At 42.0% G+C, this 17,954-nt stretch overlaps 2 protein-coding genes and 1 pseudogene across 2 annotated transcripts; all 3 read right to left on the bottom strand.

The window, feature by feature from the left end:
• Window positions 1-654: 654 nt before the first annotated feature.
• On the bottom strand, window positions 655-2,612 carry LOC125902685 (aquaporin-1-like; annotated as a pseudogene).
• A 2,467-nt stretch (window positions 2,613-5,079) lies between these two features.
• Window positions 5,080-6,789, bottom strand: LOC125901923 (aquaporin-1-like). Its single transcript, XM_049597942.1, has 4 exons — window positions 6,330-6,789; window positions 5,652-5,810; window positions 5,394-5,474; window positions 5,080-5,290 (listed from the first exon to the last, which is right to left on the bottom strand). Exons 1-4 carry the CDS (start codon window positions 6,690-6,692, stop codon window positions 5,126-5,128), a joined length of 768 nt encoding a protein of 255 aa, XP_049453899.1. The 5' UTR covers window positions 6,693-6,789; the 3' UTR covers window positions 5,080-5,125.
• A 5,430-nt stretch (window positions 6,790-12,219) lies between these two features.
• LOC125902359 (aquaporin FA-CHIP-like) lies at window positions 12,220-14,716 on the bottom strand. The gene is made up of 4 exons (XM_049598630.1): window positions 14,282-14,716; window positions 13,404-13,565; window positions 13,101-13,181; window positions 12,220-12,802 (listed from the first exon to the last, which is right to left on the bottom strand). The coding sequence occupies exons 1-4, from the start codon at window positions 14,642-14,644 to the stop codon at window positions 12,623-12,625; spliced, it is 786 nt and encodes a 261-aa protein (XP_049454587.1). The 5' UTR covers window positions 14,645-14,716; the 3' UTR covers window positions 12,220-12,622.
• Window positions 14,717-17,954: the final 3,238 nt, after the last annotated feature.

The raw sequence follows: 17,954 nt of genomic DNA, 5'->3' as shown, positions 1-17,954 counted from the left end.
GGTTAGAAAATAGTTTGAGATGAAAACACTGAAACTGGATAAAAAAAAGATTCTTTATTGTAATGCATTCATAAAAACAGCCACAAAAACACACACACAAAAAAATCAATAGCCATATTTAAAGGTCCTGTATATGCCATTCAGATGATTAATTTAGCAGCAAACAATTATTTGCTTTGTAAAGGTATAGTGGAGAAATGGTGTCCTGAGCAGAGAATGCAGTCACATTCCCTCTCAGTGTGCTCTAACCGAGCTTCCTGTTATTTCTTGTGGTAGACGGTCTGGTCAACACATTGTCACTCCGACCTCGTCACATACCGGCGTTTGGTCATGGACGGTCCACGTCCAGATACGACGTGAAAGGTAGGTGTTAGGAAAGGTGAAAGCCAGTGTTTGTTGGACCCGTCCACCCTACTCAGACTTTTGCCACCTTAACTTTAATCTTTGCCCCGCCGCTTTTTCCCCTGACACCACCAAGCACCGTTAAACTATAACAGCAACTGGCCGCGGATCATGTCAACGTTAAAGGGCCAGTGTGTAAAATGGGTTGAAAACAGTGACACCCATCCTCTTGTCCCCTGCTGCTCATGTTAACATTGTTAGCTTTGTCAGCACTGTTGCTGTTGTTAGCATCGTTAGCTGCTAGTTGCTAGCTCAGCCACCTCGTGCTCGTGTGGTCCTATCCAATCCTGGTTTAGACTCTAAATAAAGTTACCACACACACTCTGAATTTCACATACAGCTCCTTTAAAGCAAATCTGTGAATCAGATGTTGTTTACAGCTGTGCTGACTGAGAAAAGCTTGCTTGAAAATGTTGCATATGTTTTGCCTCTGACTTGTCCCTGGGCTGCTGTTGCCTTCTCCAGTTAGTCCAACTGCATTGTTTTCATCTTTTGGACCATGACGCAAGAGGTTCCTGCACATACTAAAGTTTTGTGCTCATGGATACAGAAGGAAATCATAGATAAGAGCTGCTGCTACGCTGCCCCACTTTGCTGCAGCCAGTACACCTGGAATGAAAGCAGAGATCAGCTACATTTGTCTCTGACAAAATAAAATAGAGAAAATGGGATTCTAAAGGAAAAGCTCCAGAGCGTTTCATGATATTACCCAGTGGTTCTCCATTTTGCCATTTATCAAAGCTGGTCCAAAGGAGTGAGCGGGACTGATGCCACATCCAGGAAAACTGATCTGTAAATAATTCACCAAACTGTATTCATGGAATGAAATAATTCATGTCAGGAGTTTGGAAATATGTAGGCAGCTTATGCATGGACAAGCTAACTGTGTGGGGCATTCTTGCAATCACAAGGTGACCTCCCAAGGTGAAATCTGTCGACATGCAGAATTTGCGATTTTCAAATGTGTTGATTGATCAAAGCAAACGTTCTCTTCCTGACTGAAGCTCTTCTAAAGCTGGTCATCATTACATCTTTATTGTGACCACTGCTCCTCTTTGTGATGCTGTTTTCCTGTGCCAAGTAACACAAGTCTTTTCATAGCCACATTATATATGTTAGTTTTGGCACCAGCGACGTAGGCAGGCCTTATACTGCCAGGAAAATACACTTACATGAATGTATTTACTCACCTTAACATGACACTTGCGTAGTGGTCATTGCAATTGTGATTTACTGCACATGCTTCCTGATCTGCTGGCACACACACACTGCTGAATTATGTAACGCGGCATGGAAGGACAAGTCTTGACTCATGACAACTCCTGTCAAACACGGTATTGAAAACTGTATTGGCACAGGACCAGGACTCTCGAGTGGACCCTCATCAACACTGACAGAACAGGATATTCACTTCAAATGACCTCTAAAAGTATCAAGCATCAACGCCTCTGACAGTCTTCAGTGAAAATCAATTCAATAAAAAAGATTCGGCCTCTATTTCATCCAGCCTCTACTATTCAAATGAAACCCTGTCTATCACCAGGATACTCATTTCAGCTGAAGCATTAACCTTCTCCATTAAGAGTCTCCTCTACCACACACATTTGTCTCCTGTTGGTGAAATTTCTGTAAAATTCGACCACAGATTCGGCAGAATTATATGCTTCAAAGTGTCTAAGCCCCACTGACACTGACAGCCTAATCGCCAGTGGAGCAGAGCCTTTAACATCACTCTGTTGCTTATCAGTCACTGTGCTATCACTCAGAGAGCCAGCTGAAGGGGGGCAAGGAGCTGCATGACGAATTGTCCTACACTTCCTTTATCTAACTGCAAAGGACAATGACTTTATAATTAGAACGAAAGCAGTGGTTTAAATTACACAAAAGCTTTTTTTTTTAATAATCGTCCTGTAGAATAAAGGAAGGATGCCCCCTTACTTTGTTAATACCAAGGGATCCATTGTGCCCATTCATTCACAATAGCTCTAGCTACAACTGCCCCAGAATCTGAGGGCACTGATCTGGCAGCTGAGCAGGAAGACTAAAATGAATGCAGGGTTCAAGTGCAATCCAGTGATGTGACACAAGCTCAGAGCCAGTGTGGCAATGGCCAGTGCAAAGGTCAGCGACACCTTCAGCTTCTGAGCAGATAGCAGATATACCAAAGAATATGACAGGAACAGCCCTACAGTGTTTTTTATTCCTGGCATATCTGCTTTAAGATTGTCTGGGGTGTTGAGGGACAGTCCACCCTAAAATCAAAATATTTTTCCTCTTGCATGTAGCGCTATTTATCAGGCTAGATTGTTTTGGTGTTGGAGTTTGGAGTTGCAGAGTGTTGGAGATATCGCTCATAGAGATGTCTGCCTTCTCTTGAATATAATGGAACTAGATGGCACTCAGCTTGTGGTGCTCAAAGTGCAAAAATAAATAAATAAAATAAAATGCATTTTAGATAGTCAACAGCAGTGTCTCTTTCTAGAAATCATGACCCAGTTACTCAAGATAATCCACAGTCCTTGTTGTAAGCAGTTTCATGTAGGAACTATTTTCTACCGAACTACACCTGCAAACCGTATCACTGCACAGAAGGAAGTGTGCATCTGCTGCTTGCTCACCCATGCTGTGTCTCAAATCGCATACTTCTGTACTTACACTTAATATTTTGAGTGCATAACCGCGTTCACACTGAGAAGTATGGAAAAAGGCAGCACACTATGAGTACCTGGATGGTGCACTCAAAACGGTCAAGAAGTTGAGTGTGGAACTATGGACACTCCTCGCCCTCAATAGCTGCATCTTGGCTACGTAGCAGAAGGGGACAGTTCACTTTTCAAACTGGAAATAGCGGCCAAGGACTGTGCAACCCTGAAAGTCGCTGCATTTTACAAGTATACGTGTTTTTTGCACCAAGCACCACTATACTGTTGTCGAGTATAAGCTAGCAGCATATTTATTGGATTCATTTAGGAGTCTGTAATGATTTGGTAGGCTGACCAAACGTCCTGTTTTGCCCGGACATGCCCACTTTTCACATCCCGTCCGGGGCGTCCGGGGGGGGTTTTATAAACTGATGATAATGTCCAGTTTTCCGTGTGTTTGTGTGTGTGTGTTAGAGTGCGGCACGGGCCGCATATTTCTGTCCAAACCCGAATCGAGCCCGACATTATTTAATGATCAAAGCACTGAGTTTGTGTCACACAGTGGTTACGGTTACAGGCCAGGCGTGCTCAGCGGAGAGGGAGACCTCCGTGTTTGAGACGGGAGCGGAAGGCGGGAGGTCCGACGCTTCCAGCGAGAGGAGAGGGAGAAATAAAACAAAATAAGATAAAATAGGAAAAACCTGTCTCCCTCTTTTATTTTATTTTCAGCGCTTAATCAAGGCAGAGGCGGGTGGCTGGAGGTCCGAGACTTCCTGTGAGGAGAGAGGTAGAAACAAACAGCCAATGTGTGTGTGTGTGTGCGTTATATTCAGGTGTTGTCATGTAAATAACAGTACCCAAGCAATAAACAGGACAGACAATAGGATTTTATTTATTTTTACACTATATTTTCACTGAAAGCCGACCGAATCCGACCCGAGCCCGAATACAATTTAAAGCTACATTTTTGACCAAACCCGGCCTGACCCGTCGGGTACCATCGGGCTCGGATCGCCACACTCTAGTGTGTATATGTGTCCCCTATTGGGGTCTATCTGAATTTCTGTCTTTGAGAGATATTTTGTAATATAACTGAATTTTCTATCCATACATATAAATTTTAAATACATTAAAATGATAAGGCATCTTTGAGTAAGCTGCGAGTATCATTTAGGTAGGCTATGTAGTGGCCGGCCGAGTGTCCTCTTTTTTGGAAATCAAAATATGGTCACCCTAGATTTGGTACCGCGAACGATAACATGAATGCTAATGCTAGTTTGCTAACTAGCTAACAGCTGCAGTCATCATTTCCGGTAAGTGCCCAATGGCCGTGTTTGGTTTGAGAGAACACTACCCTGTCACAATTCACACACACACTACACCAGTAAGTATAGTGCACATAGGCTAAGTATAGAAGTGTACGAACGGAAGTACGCGATTTGAGACAGCACTAGTGTCACTGAGCTAGCTAATGCTTCAGCTTAGCCAAAATGCCATTAATGTTGTCACGAGCACAAGCGTCTTATCAGGGAGTAGATGCACGTTTCCTTCTGCACAGTGATACAGTAGATGGCTGTAGTTTGGTAGAAAGAAAATAGTTCCTACATGAAATTGCTCAAAACAAGGTCTGTGGGTTATCTTGAGTGCCATGGGTCATGCTATCTGGAAAGAGACATTGCTGTTGACTTTTTAAAATGTATTTTTTTGGCGCTTTGAGCACCACAGGCTGAGTGCCATCTAGTTCCACGATATTGGAGAGAAGGCAGACATCTCTACGGTCGATATCTCCAACGCTAAAACAATATAGATTGATATATGGCACTACAGATATGAGGAAGAATAATTTGGATTTTGGTTGAACTGTCCCTTTAAACCAACATGTAGTGCCTCAGTATTTATAGTGAAGAGGCTTGTGTGCAGAGAGGAGGAAAAAACAGATGAAGGAGGAACACAAGATTTCAGGTCATACATTTGAGTCCTTGAGAGTAGCTGAAACTCGTCATTCTGAAAAAGCATTTTATTGTTACAAACAAGCAGGATAGCATATAGCAGCAATTTCTTCTCAAGACCTGCTCCTATTCTTAAACATCCTCCAGAAGAGGCTCATGAATTTGATTTTCCTGTGCTGAGCCACAGCAGAACAGGACTTTTGTTTTTTCACTCAGGGGCTCATCTGTGGGTGCCAGCAGATAATTATACAGAAGAGCTGCTGCCACACCGGCACTCAGTGGTCCTGCCCAGTATACCTGGAAAACAAAACAGCAACACGGTCACATCCTGATTTCAATGGGAATGACTCATGAGTCAGACAATTACAAAATATCTGATTTACAGCTCCCCAGTACATACCCAATGATCATCAAAAGACTCTTGTATAACTGCAGGCCCAAAGGATCGAGCTGGGTTAATACCGCATCCTGTGAAGCTGATCTGTAAACCATATCAGAGGAAAACACCACTTGCCTCCCTGGCTGTACATCAGCAGATTACACGCAAGCTTGATTTACAGCCAGTTCATCCTATGCCAATCCATTGTATCAGGCCACAGCGAGGATGGAGAAACCATCTACCAAATTAATGAGCGTGGAAATGTTTTGATACACTCACCCCCGCGAGGTGTCCCAGCGCTACAGACAGTCCGATCGCCAGAGGTGCAGATCCACTGACATCCCGTCTGTTGTCAGTGACTGCAAGCACACACAGGACCAACTGGAGGGTGAGCAGGAATTCTACACCAAAACCTTGACCAGGGCTGATTTCATTCAGCTGCATTAGAGGAAAAAACACTTCAGTTTGCACTCTTCCTTTTTTGTTGTTTATGATTAGGAGGTTCTTTTGCCTCCACTTCTGCATCTGTAGCATCATTAAAAAGCCATTAGAAACTTAAAATGGAACTAAGCACGCTGCTAAAAAAAAAGCAGATGGACCTTGCTTCAGTTGTGCAACTGATTCAGTCCATAAATTGCTGCAGAGGACGACAAGCTTTCATCCTGTAAACACTCCCTGTGAGAGAAGGCTTGTCTTTGTTGCATGACAGGCACAAACCAGGAGTGATGATTCAAATTTTGACATTTAAATTAAACAACTTATCACCAGCAGTTAGCAAATGTGGAAGTCTTAGAGATTAGAGCATAAAAACTTTAGACAACGAGTGTCTGGCTTTTACAAGAAAACTACATCAGGCTGGAGGCAATTCCCAGAATGCCACTCAAGCTGAGTAGTACATGTCATTCATCAAGGGGAGCATTACTCGGGAAAATTGCAAACACACGGATTCCGCCTTACCTTGTTAACACCGAGTGAGTCTGTGGTTTCTGGCCTGATACCATACACAATAGCACTGGCAGCCACTGCTCCCACAATCTGAGCCATCATGTAGAAAAGTGCTCTGAGCAAACTCATCTTGCAGCTGACCAGGAGGCCGAGGGTGATGGCCGGATTCAGGTGGGCACCGCTAATGTGACCTATGCACTGGGCTAATGTGGCAACAGCCAGGCCAAAGGCAAATGCCACTTTTATCTCCTGGTCAGGGTAGGAATTATTTCGGTCCCCTATTGCAGCCGAGAGGCCGATGAAGACGAGGATGATCATTCCCAGAAACTCAGCCAGAACTGCCATCCAGAACGCCCACGTTTTAATTTCTGACATGGCTGCTCAGATTATGTCCACTTCATGCTAACAAACACATTTTGGCCAGTGTTTCAGTGGACTGTGGCACAGGCAGAGATTTGGTTCCACCAGCAACATCATGAGTGACGTAACCAGCATTCATCAGGTGTGTGGCTTTAAAAAATCAGGCCTGATTAGGAGCAGCTGAGAGATGTGCGTTTCAACCAGTGAGAATGACCTCCAACGTCTCCTATACTGTTCAGTACTTTTCCAGTTTAACAGAAAGCGGTGCTGCTTTTTCTGTTATTCACAGCTCATTAAAGACAGCGCCAGACCAATACTCTGTGTGAGGAGAAGTGTTAACTGTATGATGTGAAGGTTTTTGTGCATTATAGTACAAAATAACACATGCAGCAATGAATGGCTCGCATGAATAATTCAATCCATACTTCAGCCAATTGTAAATTTGCATTTATATTATTATTGCTGTAACATAAAATGTTAAACAGGCTATCCATACACACGATCCAGGAATTTAAAAGGCATCTTAATGTTATGGAACACAGACACATGAGATATTGTATGTGTGAGGGACATTTATCAGCATGAAGGACACTCACTGCCCGTTACTTCTTGTCTTTGTCAATGGTTTCCCTATCTTTCTATCTACTTATTCTATTCTGAGCATGTGTCATGCAGGGCCGCCTGCATTGAAGTTAACTTCAGTCATGTGCCGCTGTGAAGGAAATGGGACCTTTTGAATTCACAACAAGGAAACCAGCCTCCCACTCTGCCTTTCTGTGTGAACGGAGTGACAGGTCACGGGGTCACGCTGCTTCTTGTCTTTTTGTCAGTAAAAAAGAAAGAGAAACCTGTCAAAGCGTCACCTTTGACTTGGGCAACAATGCTCCACCCTAAAAGAAGAGCACATCCCCATTTTTCCTCCATAAAAGCTCTACTTTTTAACATTTAAAACCAGCCGACAGATGCCTGTTGCAGATACTTTTATAGCATTTGCAGCCAAGATATCTAAGATGAGAGATAATAACATAATTGGGAGGATGACGGATTTATTACTTCAGAGGAGCATGATAGAAGAGGTGTATCATTATGAACTGCACATAATAAAGTATATGTGACAGGAGAGTGGAGAGGTAATCATGGAAAACTGACGGGAAGGACGGAGGTTATGCTTCCTAACCCTGCTGGCCTGCCAACCCTCCTGCCGCCCATTTGATATGCTGAAATCATCTTTTTTGTTTCCTTTTGGTACAGGATGCGTATCTGCTACTGTGCCACTGAGCATTTTATAAGCCACACTTCCAGCCCTGGATCCACCTGTAGACTCAGAGTTTGCAGGGAGGAAGTTGTCATTGTCTCATCCCACTCCCTGCTGTGCCAGGTTTGAGGTTCAAATGCCACACATTAACTCTGTACATGTTCCACATGTGCATGATAATCTATTCTATGTGAGCTGTCTGATTGAACCTGAGCTTTAAACTATAATTATCACATCAGCCACCAAATCAATACACAGCAGGATTTGCTCATCTCACAGCAGTGATGACAGCAGGCTGCAGAACCCATTAATTTTGTTATGCAATAGGGAATAATACATGCTTCTGACCAGTTTTTCAATAGTCCTGATTGCACTCAAAGATATTTGGAAAAGTGCTTAAAATAAAGCTGCAGAACTATCATCACTATTCCTTAATATATCAAGTAGATACGATTTATTCCTCACCAGAGAGAAGGATGGCTTTCAGCTGACTGTTTTATCTAGTCAAAGACGGTTTGAGAGCCCACGCAGACCTGTTTTGATCCTGTGCCAGTGGGAACACCTCATCACGTGTGCCCTCTACTCACCCATAATGTTCACACCCCTGGCTTTCGTATGTAAATAAGACACAAATATGAACCCATCCCCCTGAATCCAGTCTTCCAGAGGCACAAATATCATCAAGATGCAGGTACTCTGAAGAACCTTCCCCACCCCGCCCCCAGAGGAGAGGATTTCATTGTTGTCTGTCTGGAGAGTTGGACCTCAACCTAACTCAGAGATTATAGGATGAACACAGAGAATTTAATCATGCAGACATGGAAGCAAGTCAAGTATATAATCAATATGTATGCTGGTCTGTTAAGCAGAGTAAAACGGTGCTTACGGCTTCAAAGGTTTTCCCCTCCCAGCTGCTTGACTTAAGTGAAAACATAGAATTAAAATCATGGTGATTAAACAGCAAGTATGACCAAGAAAAAGCATCCAAAAATGACTTTAAGAAATTATGGTAAATTTGTTTGTAGTGTAAAGAGAGTTCAGTCTGAATCTATCTGTTTAACTCTAGTAGTTTAAGCTTGAGTTAAGATCCCAGTCCCAGGTGCAGTTGTTCATCCAGTCTGTCGGGAAAAAGGACTCCAGAGCCTTGTAGGTTTTCCTTAAATAAGGATTTTAATCACATCTTATTTCCCTGCCACTCATAGTAATGTCATTTGATTTATTTTACATCCCAAGGTGGCCTTTTGAATGTGGGAGCAAACAGAATGACTGACAGTCGCTTCAGCTTTATTCTTGACACAAAAACAGCAACACTTCTATCTTTGCCCTGGTGATTGTAAGGCAAACAGTAGAAATACAAATGAATCCATGTGCTCACATATAATTGATTGGCCACCTCAACGCCTTCAGTCCAAAACTGAGCCAGGTCCAACTTTTTTTAAGAGAAAGAGTGACTCAGAAACCTCCTGTATGTGCTATTTCTTGGCAGAAGCTCTCACCAACCTGGCAACCTGCCATCGGATCTGTTGAAAACACGAGTGAGAGAAGCTATCTATCAATCAGCAACAACAGCTGGGCGGTACAAAGAAAACAAAATGAAATTGGAAGGGTGGCTGATTATCCACGGCCAAAATGTAGGCTATTATTCTTCGCTAACAAATCTTCATACTGTGATGGTGTCATAGAGTGGACCGTGTTTTCTGCCTCCTCTCAATTCAAATTGAGGAGAATTCTTATTTACAGTTTATGCGGATTAGGCCCAGATTAGTTATCTAGGTTGTACTCAAATACAGCTGGAGGAGCTTTAGAGACTTGTTTGAGTAAATCAACCTTTAACACCAGTTAATGTTAATCACTCAGATTAAGCTCTTGTCTAATCTTTGCATGTGTAATTAAAGACGTGTCAATCAGTCTGGGTGTGATAGCAGGTTCCCATCCTGTGTAGTCATTTTTTAGCGGGTTGACCTTTTGTGTGTTTTGTGATTTCTTCAGATTTACACACTTAACATTTGTCAGTGAGGAAATCTGCCCTCTCACGTTGTTCTCTCCTGCACGGCCTCAGGTCACCTGTCCAGTTTTCCTTGGTTTGGTTTTCTTCTTTGTTCATGCATCATTTGATCAGCGAAGCATCCACCACACATGACACTTTTCTGATCATAACTCAGCTTCTTATTCTGTTGAACTGTATTGAGAAATAGAAAAGCTTAAATATGTTGGCGAATGAATAAGAAATTAGATGACTGGCTCAAGTTCTTCAGGAATGCAGACCTCTGTACACTCTTTTCTTATCTGGATTATCAGCTGGGCGAACCTCAGGGGCCTCAGACCTCTAGGGAAGGGGTCAGCAACTACATTAGTCCAAGGGCAGAAGTTTTTTAACGACCACTGTCAATAAAATGAAATAAAATAAAATAAAAAAAATAAGACAAAATAAAATAAAATAAAATAAAATAAGATAAATTCAAATTAAATTAAATTAAATTAAAATATGAAAAGACCTTTGAATCCATCCACTCCACTGAGTTAAACGAGGAATGACAAAGAGAGGGTTAAGGAAAGTTGAAGGTGCATTATTGCACATAGCGTTTGAGTGAGTTAGGCAATTAATAACTCACACTCAGTGCTGATTTGTCAAATTATCTTTCATCACTATTAGGCTTCCATAATACGCTGACAGATGGATTTATAACATCTTTAAAACTTTTGGGTGGGACGCACATAAGTGAGACTGGTAAATAATTCCTGAGATAATTATTTCCATCTGATTTGTTTTGGGGTTGCTTCAATATGGGATAAAAATACTTGATACCCTAAAAACCAGATACCAGATTTCTCCTTATATATATATTTTTTTAATTCATTGATATACTGCTGGCCAGATGGGAAAGTTTGTCGGGCTGTATGTAACCCACAGGGTACCAGTTTGTGATCACCGCTCCGGAGGCTTCAAAAATGCCACAGGAAAAGGCCCAACGGCTAATTTTGGCTCTGGGGCCCCCAAAAAGGTTAATGCCATGGATGAATCTGATGAATCTGATTTTATTTGATAAAACAGATTTTACAGTGTAATGGGATATTCTCTATAGTTGAAGTTTTTTTTAAATTAATTTCTATTGACAGAGTTTTTTAAAGCAGACACTGTCATTCAATACAATAAAATAAAATAAAATACATTGAATTAAATTGAATAAGACAAAGCAAAAAAAAAAAAAAAAAATACTCCACTCCACTGAGTTAAACGAGGAATGACAGAGAGAGGGTTAGAGAAAGTTGAAGGTGCATTATTGCACATAGCGTCTGAGTGAGTTAGGCAATTAATAACTCACTCAGAGCGCTGCTTTGTCACATTATGTTTCATCACTATTAGGCTTCCATAATACGCTGACAGATGGATTTATAACATCTTTAATACTTGCGGGTGGGGCGCACATAAATGGGGCTGATTTGTTTTTGGGGTTGCTTCAAGATGGGACAGAAAAAAGCTACATATCCTAAAAACCAGATACCAGATTCCTCCTTATATATACATTTTTTTTAATTCACTGATATACTGTTGACGGGATGGGAAGGTTTGTCGGGGTGTATGTGACCCTGATCACTGCTCCAGAGGAAGAGGCCCAGCGGCTAAGTTTGTCTCTGGGGCCCCCATAAAGGTTAATCTGGCCATGGATGAATCTGATGAATCTAATTTGATTTGATAAAACAGATTTTACAATGTAATGGGTTATTTTCTATATTTAAAGTTTTTTTATTCATTTCTATTGACTCATTCTATTTCTGTCCAGTTCCAAAGGATGGCTATGGAAACAGGGATATAACAACTAACAACTACTAACAAAGTAAATAAAATGCTTGCAGCAGTTTGGCTCCACAAATTGCATGTTTCAGTGCAACATCTAAGAGAACACAGTAGAGAAAATAGCTTTGAAATCCAATGGTATATGCATAGTGAAGATGGATTGTATTGCCCTGTGTATTTCTTTCCAATATTATTTTTTGGCATTCCTAAAACACATGATAGTGGTTTGCAGTTTCACAGTTCCTCCAGCACTGAGCACTTCCATTGTCACAGTGTGCTGTCATAAGAGGAGTGAAAAATCAAAATACATTTTTCCAGCAAAAGTCTTTCCATGCATGAGATTTAGTGCTTTTCCCTTGCCATTCTTTTTCTGAAGTATGCTTGTTTTCCTGTGTTCAGTCATAAGGGGTTGTGTGCCTGATTGGTTAATGCTGACCAGTGTAATCTACAGCATGAGATTATGAACATTTATTCAATAAGGAAGCCCATGATTTAGCAGCTGTTAACAACAAGTGTTTTATTTACTTAAAAAAGTGAGAGACATTTCAAGAGGGTACACAAAATACATTAACCATATGAAATAAAAAGTGATACAGGCACATAGAGTATACAAAAACATGGCTCATCATAGAATACTGATATGGGAAAACATCTCAGCACACTGCTCTGTCAAGATTCAACTCACACACTGACTTGTATGCTTGAGCGGCTTGTGTGTGGGGGTCGAACAAAGGAGTGAATTAGAAAGAGACACTAAGTGACCCGTTACCACAATCCTCATTGGCATTTTAAAAAAATAGCACACAAACTCTGACATCCTACACTAAATTCAAAAGATTTTTTTTTTTTACAGGAGCATATACAATGAAACTAAGTGGTCAGGGCTGTGTGGGACTATTTTGACGTCATCTCCACAGTCGTAGTGTCGTTGCCTCCGTTAACTTCGTAGTCACCCACTGGGCCGCTGACCAGAACCTTCATGCGCTCGGGGAAGTCATCAAATTTGGGAGAGAGCAGGAAATCGTATATGAGGGCTGCTGCTACACCACCGCACATCGGCCCCACCCAGTACACCTGCAATGAGTAACTCTGATCAATCTCTGGATCTGCACTGGTCAACACCTGTCATTGTCATCACAGCAAGATACAACACAGTGATCCAAGTTCAAAAGGTTTACTTATGTCGATATCACAGCCGTGCTAACTGTAAAACAATAGCTATCACTGATTAACTTGTGAAGGAGGATTCACGGGTAATGGAGTCATCCGTCTGTTGTGGAGTTATTGGATTATTTAAGATTGACATGTAATATGCATGCAGAAAAATGTGAAGCATGCGTGAAGAGCTTGTGCGCTTCTGTGTCTGACTTACCCAGTGATTCGTGAAGTCGTTCAGGATCAAAGCTGGACCAAAGGAGCGAGCGGGGTTGATGCCGCAGCCTGTGTAGCTGATCTGTAATCAACAGCAAAGAGACAGCATAAGAGGATATCTTCAGCTACATGGCCTGGTGGTATAATCAGGGGTGAGGGGGGATTAGCAATAAAAATGCATGAAATTCCTTCACTCCAAAAACTCTGTCATATCTATTACTTGTTTACATTGCTCACATGCACTGTGCCTAATCCTAATATACACATTATACAGTTTTGGAGATGGTTGTAAGGTGCAACTTACAGCTGCCAAGTGTCCCAGGCAGACTGAGAGGCCAATGGCCAGGGGTGCTGAACCGGTGACATCACGCCGCCTTTTATCAGTGACTGCAATGACACACAGCACCAGCTGGAAGGTTGCCAAGAGCTCTATGCCCACCCCTTGGCTGGGAGTGACACCGCTGAGCTGTGAGAGTAAGAGAGGAATCCAAAACAACAGTTTGTCAGTGTGTGTCAGTTAGATGGAGAGTTTCCCGTCATGACCACTTCCTATTTAGCAGCCGCTGGCATCGCCCTGCAAGTCTGACAGCAATTTGGCAGAGGCTCCAAAGTGCCACATTGCTTATTCATTTTTCATCTGTGGAAAACCTGATCGTTGTTATTTAGAGTAATTTAGCTGTGGTGCACCTCGTATGGGGGGCAGTGCGGTTTCTCCACAGTGAGCAGATATCATGCCGAGACACTCACAAGCTTTTGGGTAAGAACACAGCTGCTGTCACACGTTACAGATTAAAGGTCAAAGAGGAGCGTTTTATTTTTGCGTTTCAATATGCAAAACTTCAGCTTTACCCAAACAGCTGAGGAGAAATGTCAAAGAGTTGACATTGCATTTTTTCATTTGCAGATTCTGTCAGCTGTTGCAGAGTGGTGTGCTTTAATCATGTGTCATCACTTTTCAATAATAAGCAATGACAGGATGTCCAAAGAACAACACAAACAGTGCCAAATGAAATGCTCACATCCTCACAAAGTTTCAGATTTAAACTACAAATGCACTTTAAATGCACGCATGATGTCGCGGTGCTGCACATTTCTGAGTAATCTGGGATGTTTTACAGCTCCCAGTTTTAAAGCACTTTTATCACATGTTCTGTCAACAGCAGTTATATGAAATGTACTCACAGAGTTGAGGCCCAGTGCAGCAGTGGTACCTGGACGTGTTCCATACACAATGCCACTGGCCAGGGCTGAACCCAGCATCTGTGCCACAATGTACATGATCGCCTTGAACACGCTGATCTGGCAACTGGCAAGCATCCCAAGGGTGACCGCAGGATTCAGGTGGGCTCCACTGATGTGGCCTAAACTCTGGGCCAGCGTGGCGATGGCCAGTCCAAAGGTCAGCGATACCTTCACCTCCTGGTCTGGATGGGTGTTGTTTGTGTTCCCAATAGCTGCGGAGAGGCTGAGGAAAATGAAAAGGGTCATGCCAACCAGCTCGGCCAGAACAGCCCTCCAGAAATCCTTGCTCTTGAACTCTCTCATGGTGGCGGGAGTGTGGCTGTCCGGCTGTGGGTTCGAGCTCTGTAAAGTGTGTGTACTCACAAACAACAGCGGCAGGCTGCATATATAAGGCCTGGGCTGATAATAGTCAGTGGGCGGGCTTTAAAAAAAACTGAAAGAGAGGGCCACACTGAATTAATGAGAAATCCAAAAGACTGGTCTCTCACTTCCCTCCCTCTGCTCCCTCACCGTCCCTCCTCCTCTCCCTGTCCTCCGGCCCCTCTCCCAGTACCTCCCTGTGCACCACTTTCTGGTCTTTGGACTTTTGTGAGTAATTGAACTGGTTCCTCAAATAGCTGTATCCAAAGGCAAAGTTTCAACACATGCATGCATTTATATTTTACTACAGAGCCTCTGATTGTGGCATTTTGGTTGAAAAAACATATTTTTGCTTTAAATACAGATAATTTATAAGCACTTTCATTTTAATTTGTTCCATTTATGTTTGTGCTTCAGCTGTAGAGAGTTTGCATAAGTGTGTTTTGTGCTTCTGTGGACTGTGAATCACATCATGGGTCATCGAGGGAGAGCCAGAGGGGAGCCAGACAACTCCCAAATAGTCATTTCAGGTCTCACCCTCTCCTCCACAGACAAGGTTCTGAAACTTTTACAAGACCACCCAAAATACTCTCACATACCAGCTCTAACATACACTGTTTTGAGACAGAGAGAGAATCAATATAAAAGTTGAGAAAAAAATTCAAATAAAAATAAAAACAAGCCTTCATTTTTTTTTATCTTAAACTGGAATATATTCAACAGGACAACTAAATGAGGCAGATTTTAGCAACCACATGTAGCACTAGATTACAGAAAACATGTTTATTTTCTTTAGATAATTTAGTTTTGATACACATTTCTCATAGGTGAAGCAACAATAACTCATTATCTGAATGCATGTTTGCTAAATAATTATTGGGTGTTTTGTAGAGGAAAAAAAGTCGGAGCAGGGTGAAACATCAACTTTGAGAAAATGAGCTGCCTGTTGCACCTGGGCCCCAACACGAGAGGGTGTGTCAACAAACAGCAGCCAGGCCACTGCAAAATATGTCATGGAATTGACTTTGCTGCTACTGTGGATGTTTGCAAGTCTCTGTGTGCTCTGGTTTAACAAGATATTACTATTATTTTTACTTTCTGACCATATAAAGTGTCTGATTTGATTCAAGTTAGAAAACAATAACTGTGTTGCCGCAACACATTATTTCCACTGATGTAATGCAGCTACAGCATCATGTAGCCAGCTCAGCCTGAAGGATTTACAGTACCTGTTTAATATTCATGCAGTTGTGACTAATTCTATCATTGCAGGACAGGTTGTTTTTCTAAGCAGCATCAAAGCCAGAGGAGAGAAGGTTTCTGTCCTTAAACAACTGTATGACCTTTTAATTATTAACTGTGCCAGCTTGTACTCTTACGAGCTCAGTGGGCTCATATTCGTCACATTCCTGAGGGGTGAGAGTGACGGGGACAGTGACACTATTGCTTAAGCCTACGTTATATCTCGCAGTTCCATGCCCCTAACCCACAATGACTAATGGCATTTAGATCAGTACTGTGTCATCGGTTGAGATTACAACATTACGGTTGTAAAAAGCAAAGGGTTGTATGCATAAAAATACCTGTTTTGACTGCACATTTTATCACATCAAATTTGTAACCAGGACACACCTACAACTCATTCCTTTTTTTTTGTCTTAAATATTCCTGTGGGGCGCTTTGCTGCCCAGGAAAAGGATGTAGATAAGGGCCATTTTTCAATAAGGAATGATGACATATCCTCTTTAGTCCAGCACGTAATACATATGTAAGATATACCGCAGCACACTCAGTTATTAGCAGGCACACTTAAGTCTCTTGGGTTCATGAAAGAAGCATTTAGGGCCCATTTAGGGGCCATTTTACATTCCAAGATAAAGGAGAAATTTGCTCTCTGCAGAGTAACGACCAGGTATAGCTTTCAACCCAATGTAGTGATAGTGTAGTAGTGAGTACAAAAATACAGTATCATAGAATACTGAGGAGTTACAATATTAAAAAGCAGAAAATTAAAATGTGCAACTAAATTATACTTACAGGTCCAGTATGATTTAGGGAGATACACAGGCAGAAATGGAATTTAATAAGTATGTTTTCTTTAGTGTATAATCTCCTAAAAATATAAATCATTGTGTTTTTGTTTCTTTCAAATGAGCCCTTTATATCTACATAGGAAGAGGGCCCTCGTCTACGGAAATCGCCATGCTGTACCGCCGTGTTTCTACAGTAGCCCAGAATGCACACACTAAATGATGGCACAAGGGCCACTCATGTTTTCGCATCGACCACCATATTTAGAAGCCCCTACGCAACAACAGCATTGGAAAAACACTCTTTTTTTTTTTTAAACAAGAAACGGCAGAAAGTGGCCACTTTAGGATGAAAATACAGACAGTACTTACTGACCCTCATGCCGACAAGAAGTCCAGTGTAGTTTTTTGATCCACAAAACTTGTTCAGGGTATCGGAGGATAGCGGCTAGCTGGAATAACAGCTACACTTGAAGTGCACAGATCAAAACTGTTAGAACGGCTCGTCCGTCGTAATCCAAGTACCCTGAAGCTGCGGCATGCAAAATTGACTTGAAAAGACGTAATTTACTCCACTTTTATAACACGCGCGAGACTCGATAACTAGCACCACCACTAGCCATCAGCTAGTCTCGGGCAGGCTAACTGACCACAGTGAGAAATGATGCTATAAAAGTGGAGTAAATTGTGTCTTTTCAAGTCAAGTCTTTTCGAGCTGTTCTGATGTTTTTGAAATGCATTAGCGGAGTTTTATTACATTTTCAAAATGCGGGTTCCATGCACTTCAAGTGTAGCTGTTATTCCGGCTAGCTGTTATCCTTCGATACTCTGAACGAGTTTTGTGAATTAAAAAACTACACTGGACTTCTTGTCGGCATGAGGGTCAGTAAGTACTGTCTGTGTTTTCATTCTAAAGTGGCCATTTCCTTTAACTCTGTGTTTTTACTGGTTTAGATCACAGGGTCTGTTTGTTTTAGAGAGTCACTGACCTCTGTGGATAATTTGGCTCCTGTTAAAAATCTCCTGAAAGTCTGCATCTTCAGTAATCAGAGAAAAAAGGTGAGCACGCATTAGCAGGTGCTGCGCGTGTGGCCTGGCCTGTTTAATCACCAAGTCCATTGTTTTGGAGATGAAGAGACCTCTGTGGATAATTCGGCTTCTGGTACCAACCTCCTCAACAACTGACATCTTACACACTGCTCCTTTAATTAGTATAGTTGAGT

The sequence above is a fragment of the Epinephelus fuscoguttatus genome, linkage group LG15, assembly GCF_011397635.1.
Source record: "Epinephelus fuscoguttatus linkage group LG15, E.fuscoguttatus.final_Chr_v1".
NCBI lineage: Eukaryota > Metazoa > Chordata > Actinopteri > Perciformes > Serranidae > Epinephelus > Epinephelus fuscoguttatus.
The sequence above is the reverse complement of the archived record's forward strand: the minus strand, read 5'-3'. Positions and strand labels throughout refer to the sequence as shown.

What these genes read in the sequence shown, in the direction of transcription:
- LOC125901923 (XM_049597942.1), bottom strand. Translation starts at nt 6,692, where the DNA reads ATGTCAGAAATTAAAACGTGGGCGTTCTGGATGGCAGTTCTGGCTGAG. An exon ending in ACTCACTCGGTGTTAACAAG is followed by an intron (nt 5,811 to 6,329) that starts GTAAGGCGGAAT and finishes CCTCTAATGCAG; the next exon opens with CTGAATGAAATCAGCCCTGG. An exon ending in CGCTGGGACACCTCGCGGGG is followed by an intron (nt 5,475 to 5,651) that starts GTGAGTGTATCA and finishes TATGGTTTACAG; the next exon opens with ATCAGCTTCACAGGATGCGG.
- LOC125902359 (XM_049598630.1), bottom strand. Translation starts at nt 14,644, where the DNA reads ATGAGAGAGTTCAAGAGCAAGGATTTCTGGAGGGCTGTTCTGGCCGAG. An exon ending in CTGCACTGGGCCTCAACTCT is followed by an intron (nt 13,566 to 14,281) that starts GTGAGTACATTT and finishes TTACTCTCACAG; the next exon opens with CTCAGCGGTGTCACTCCCAG. An exon ending in ACGACTTCACGAATCACTGG is followed by an intron (nt 12,803 to 13,100) that starts GTAAGTCAGACA and finishes TACTCATTGCAG; the next exon opens with GTGTACTGGGTGGGGCCGAT.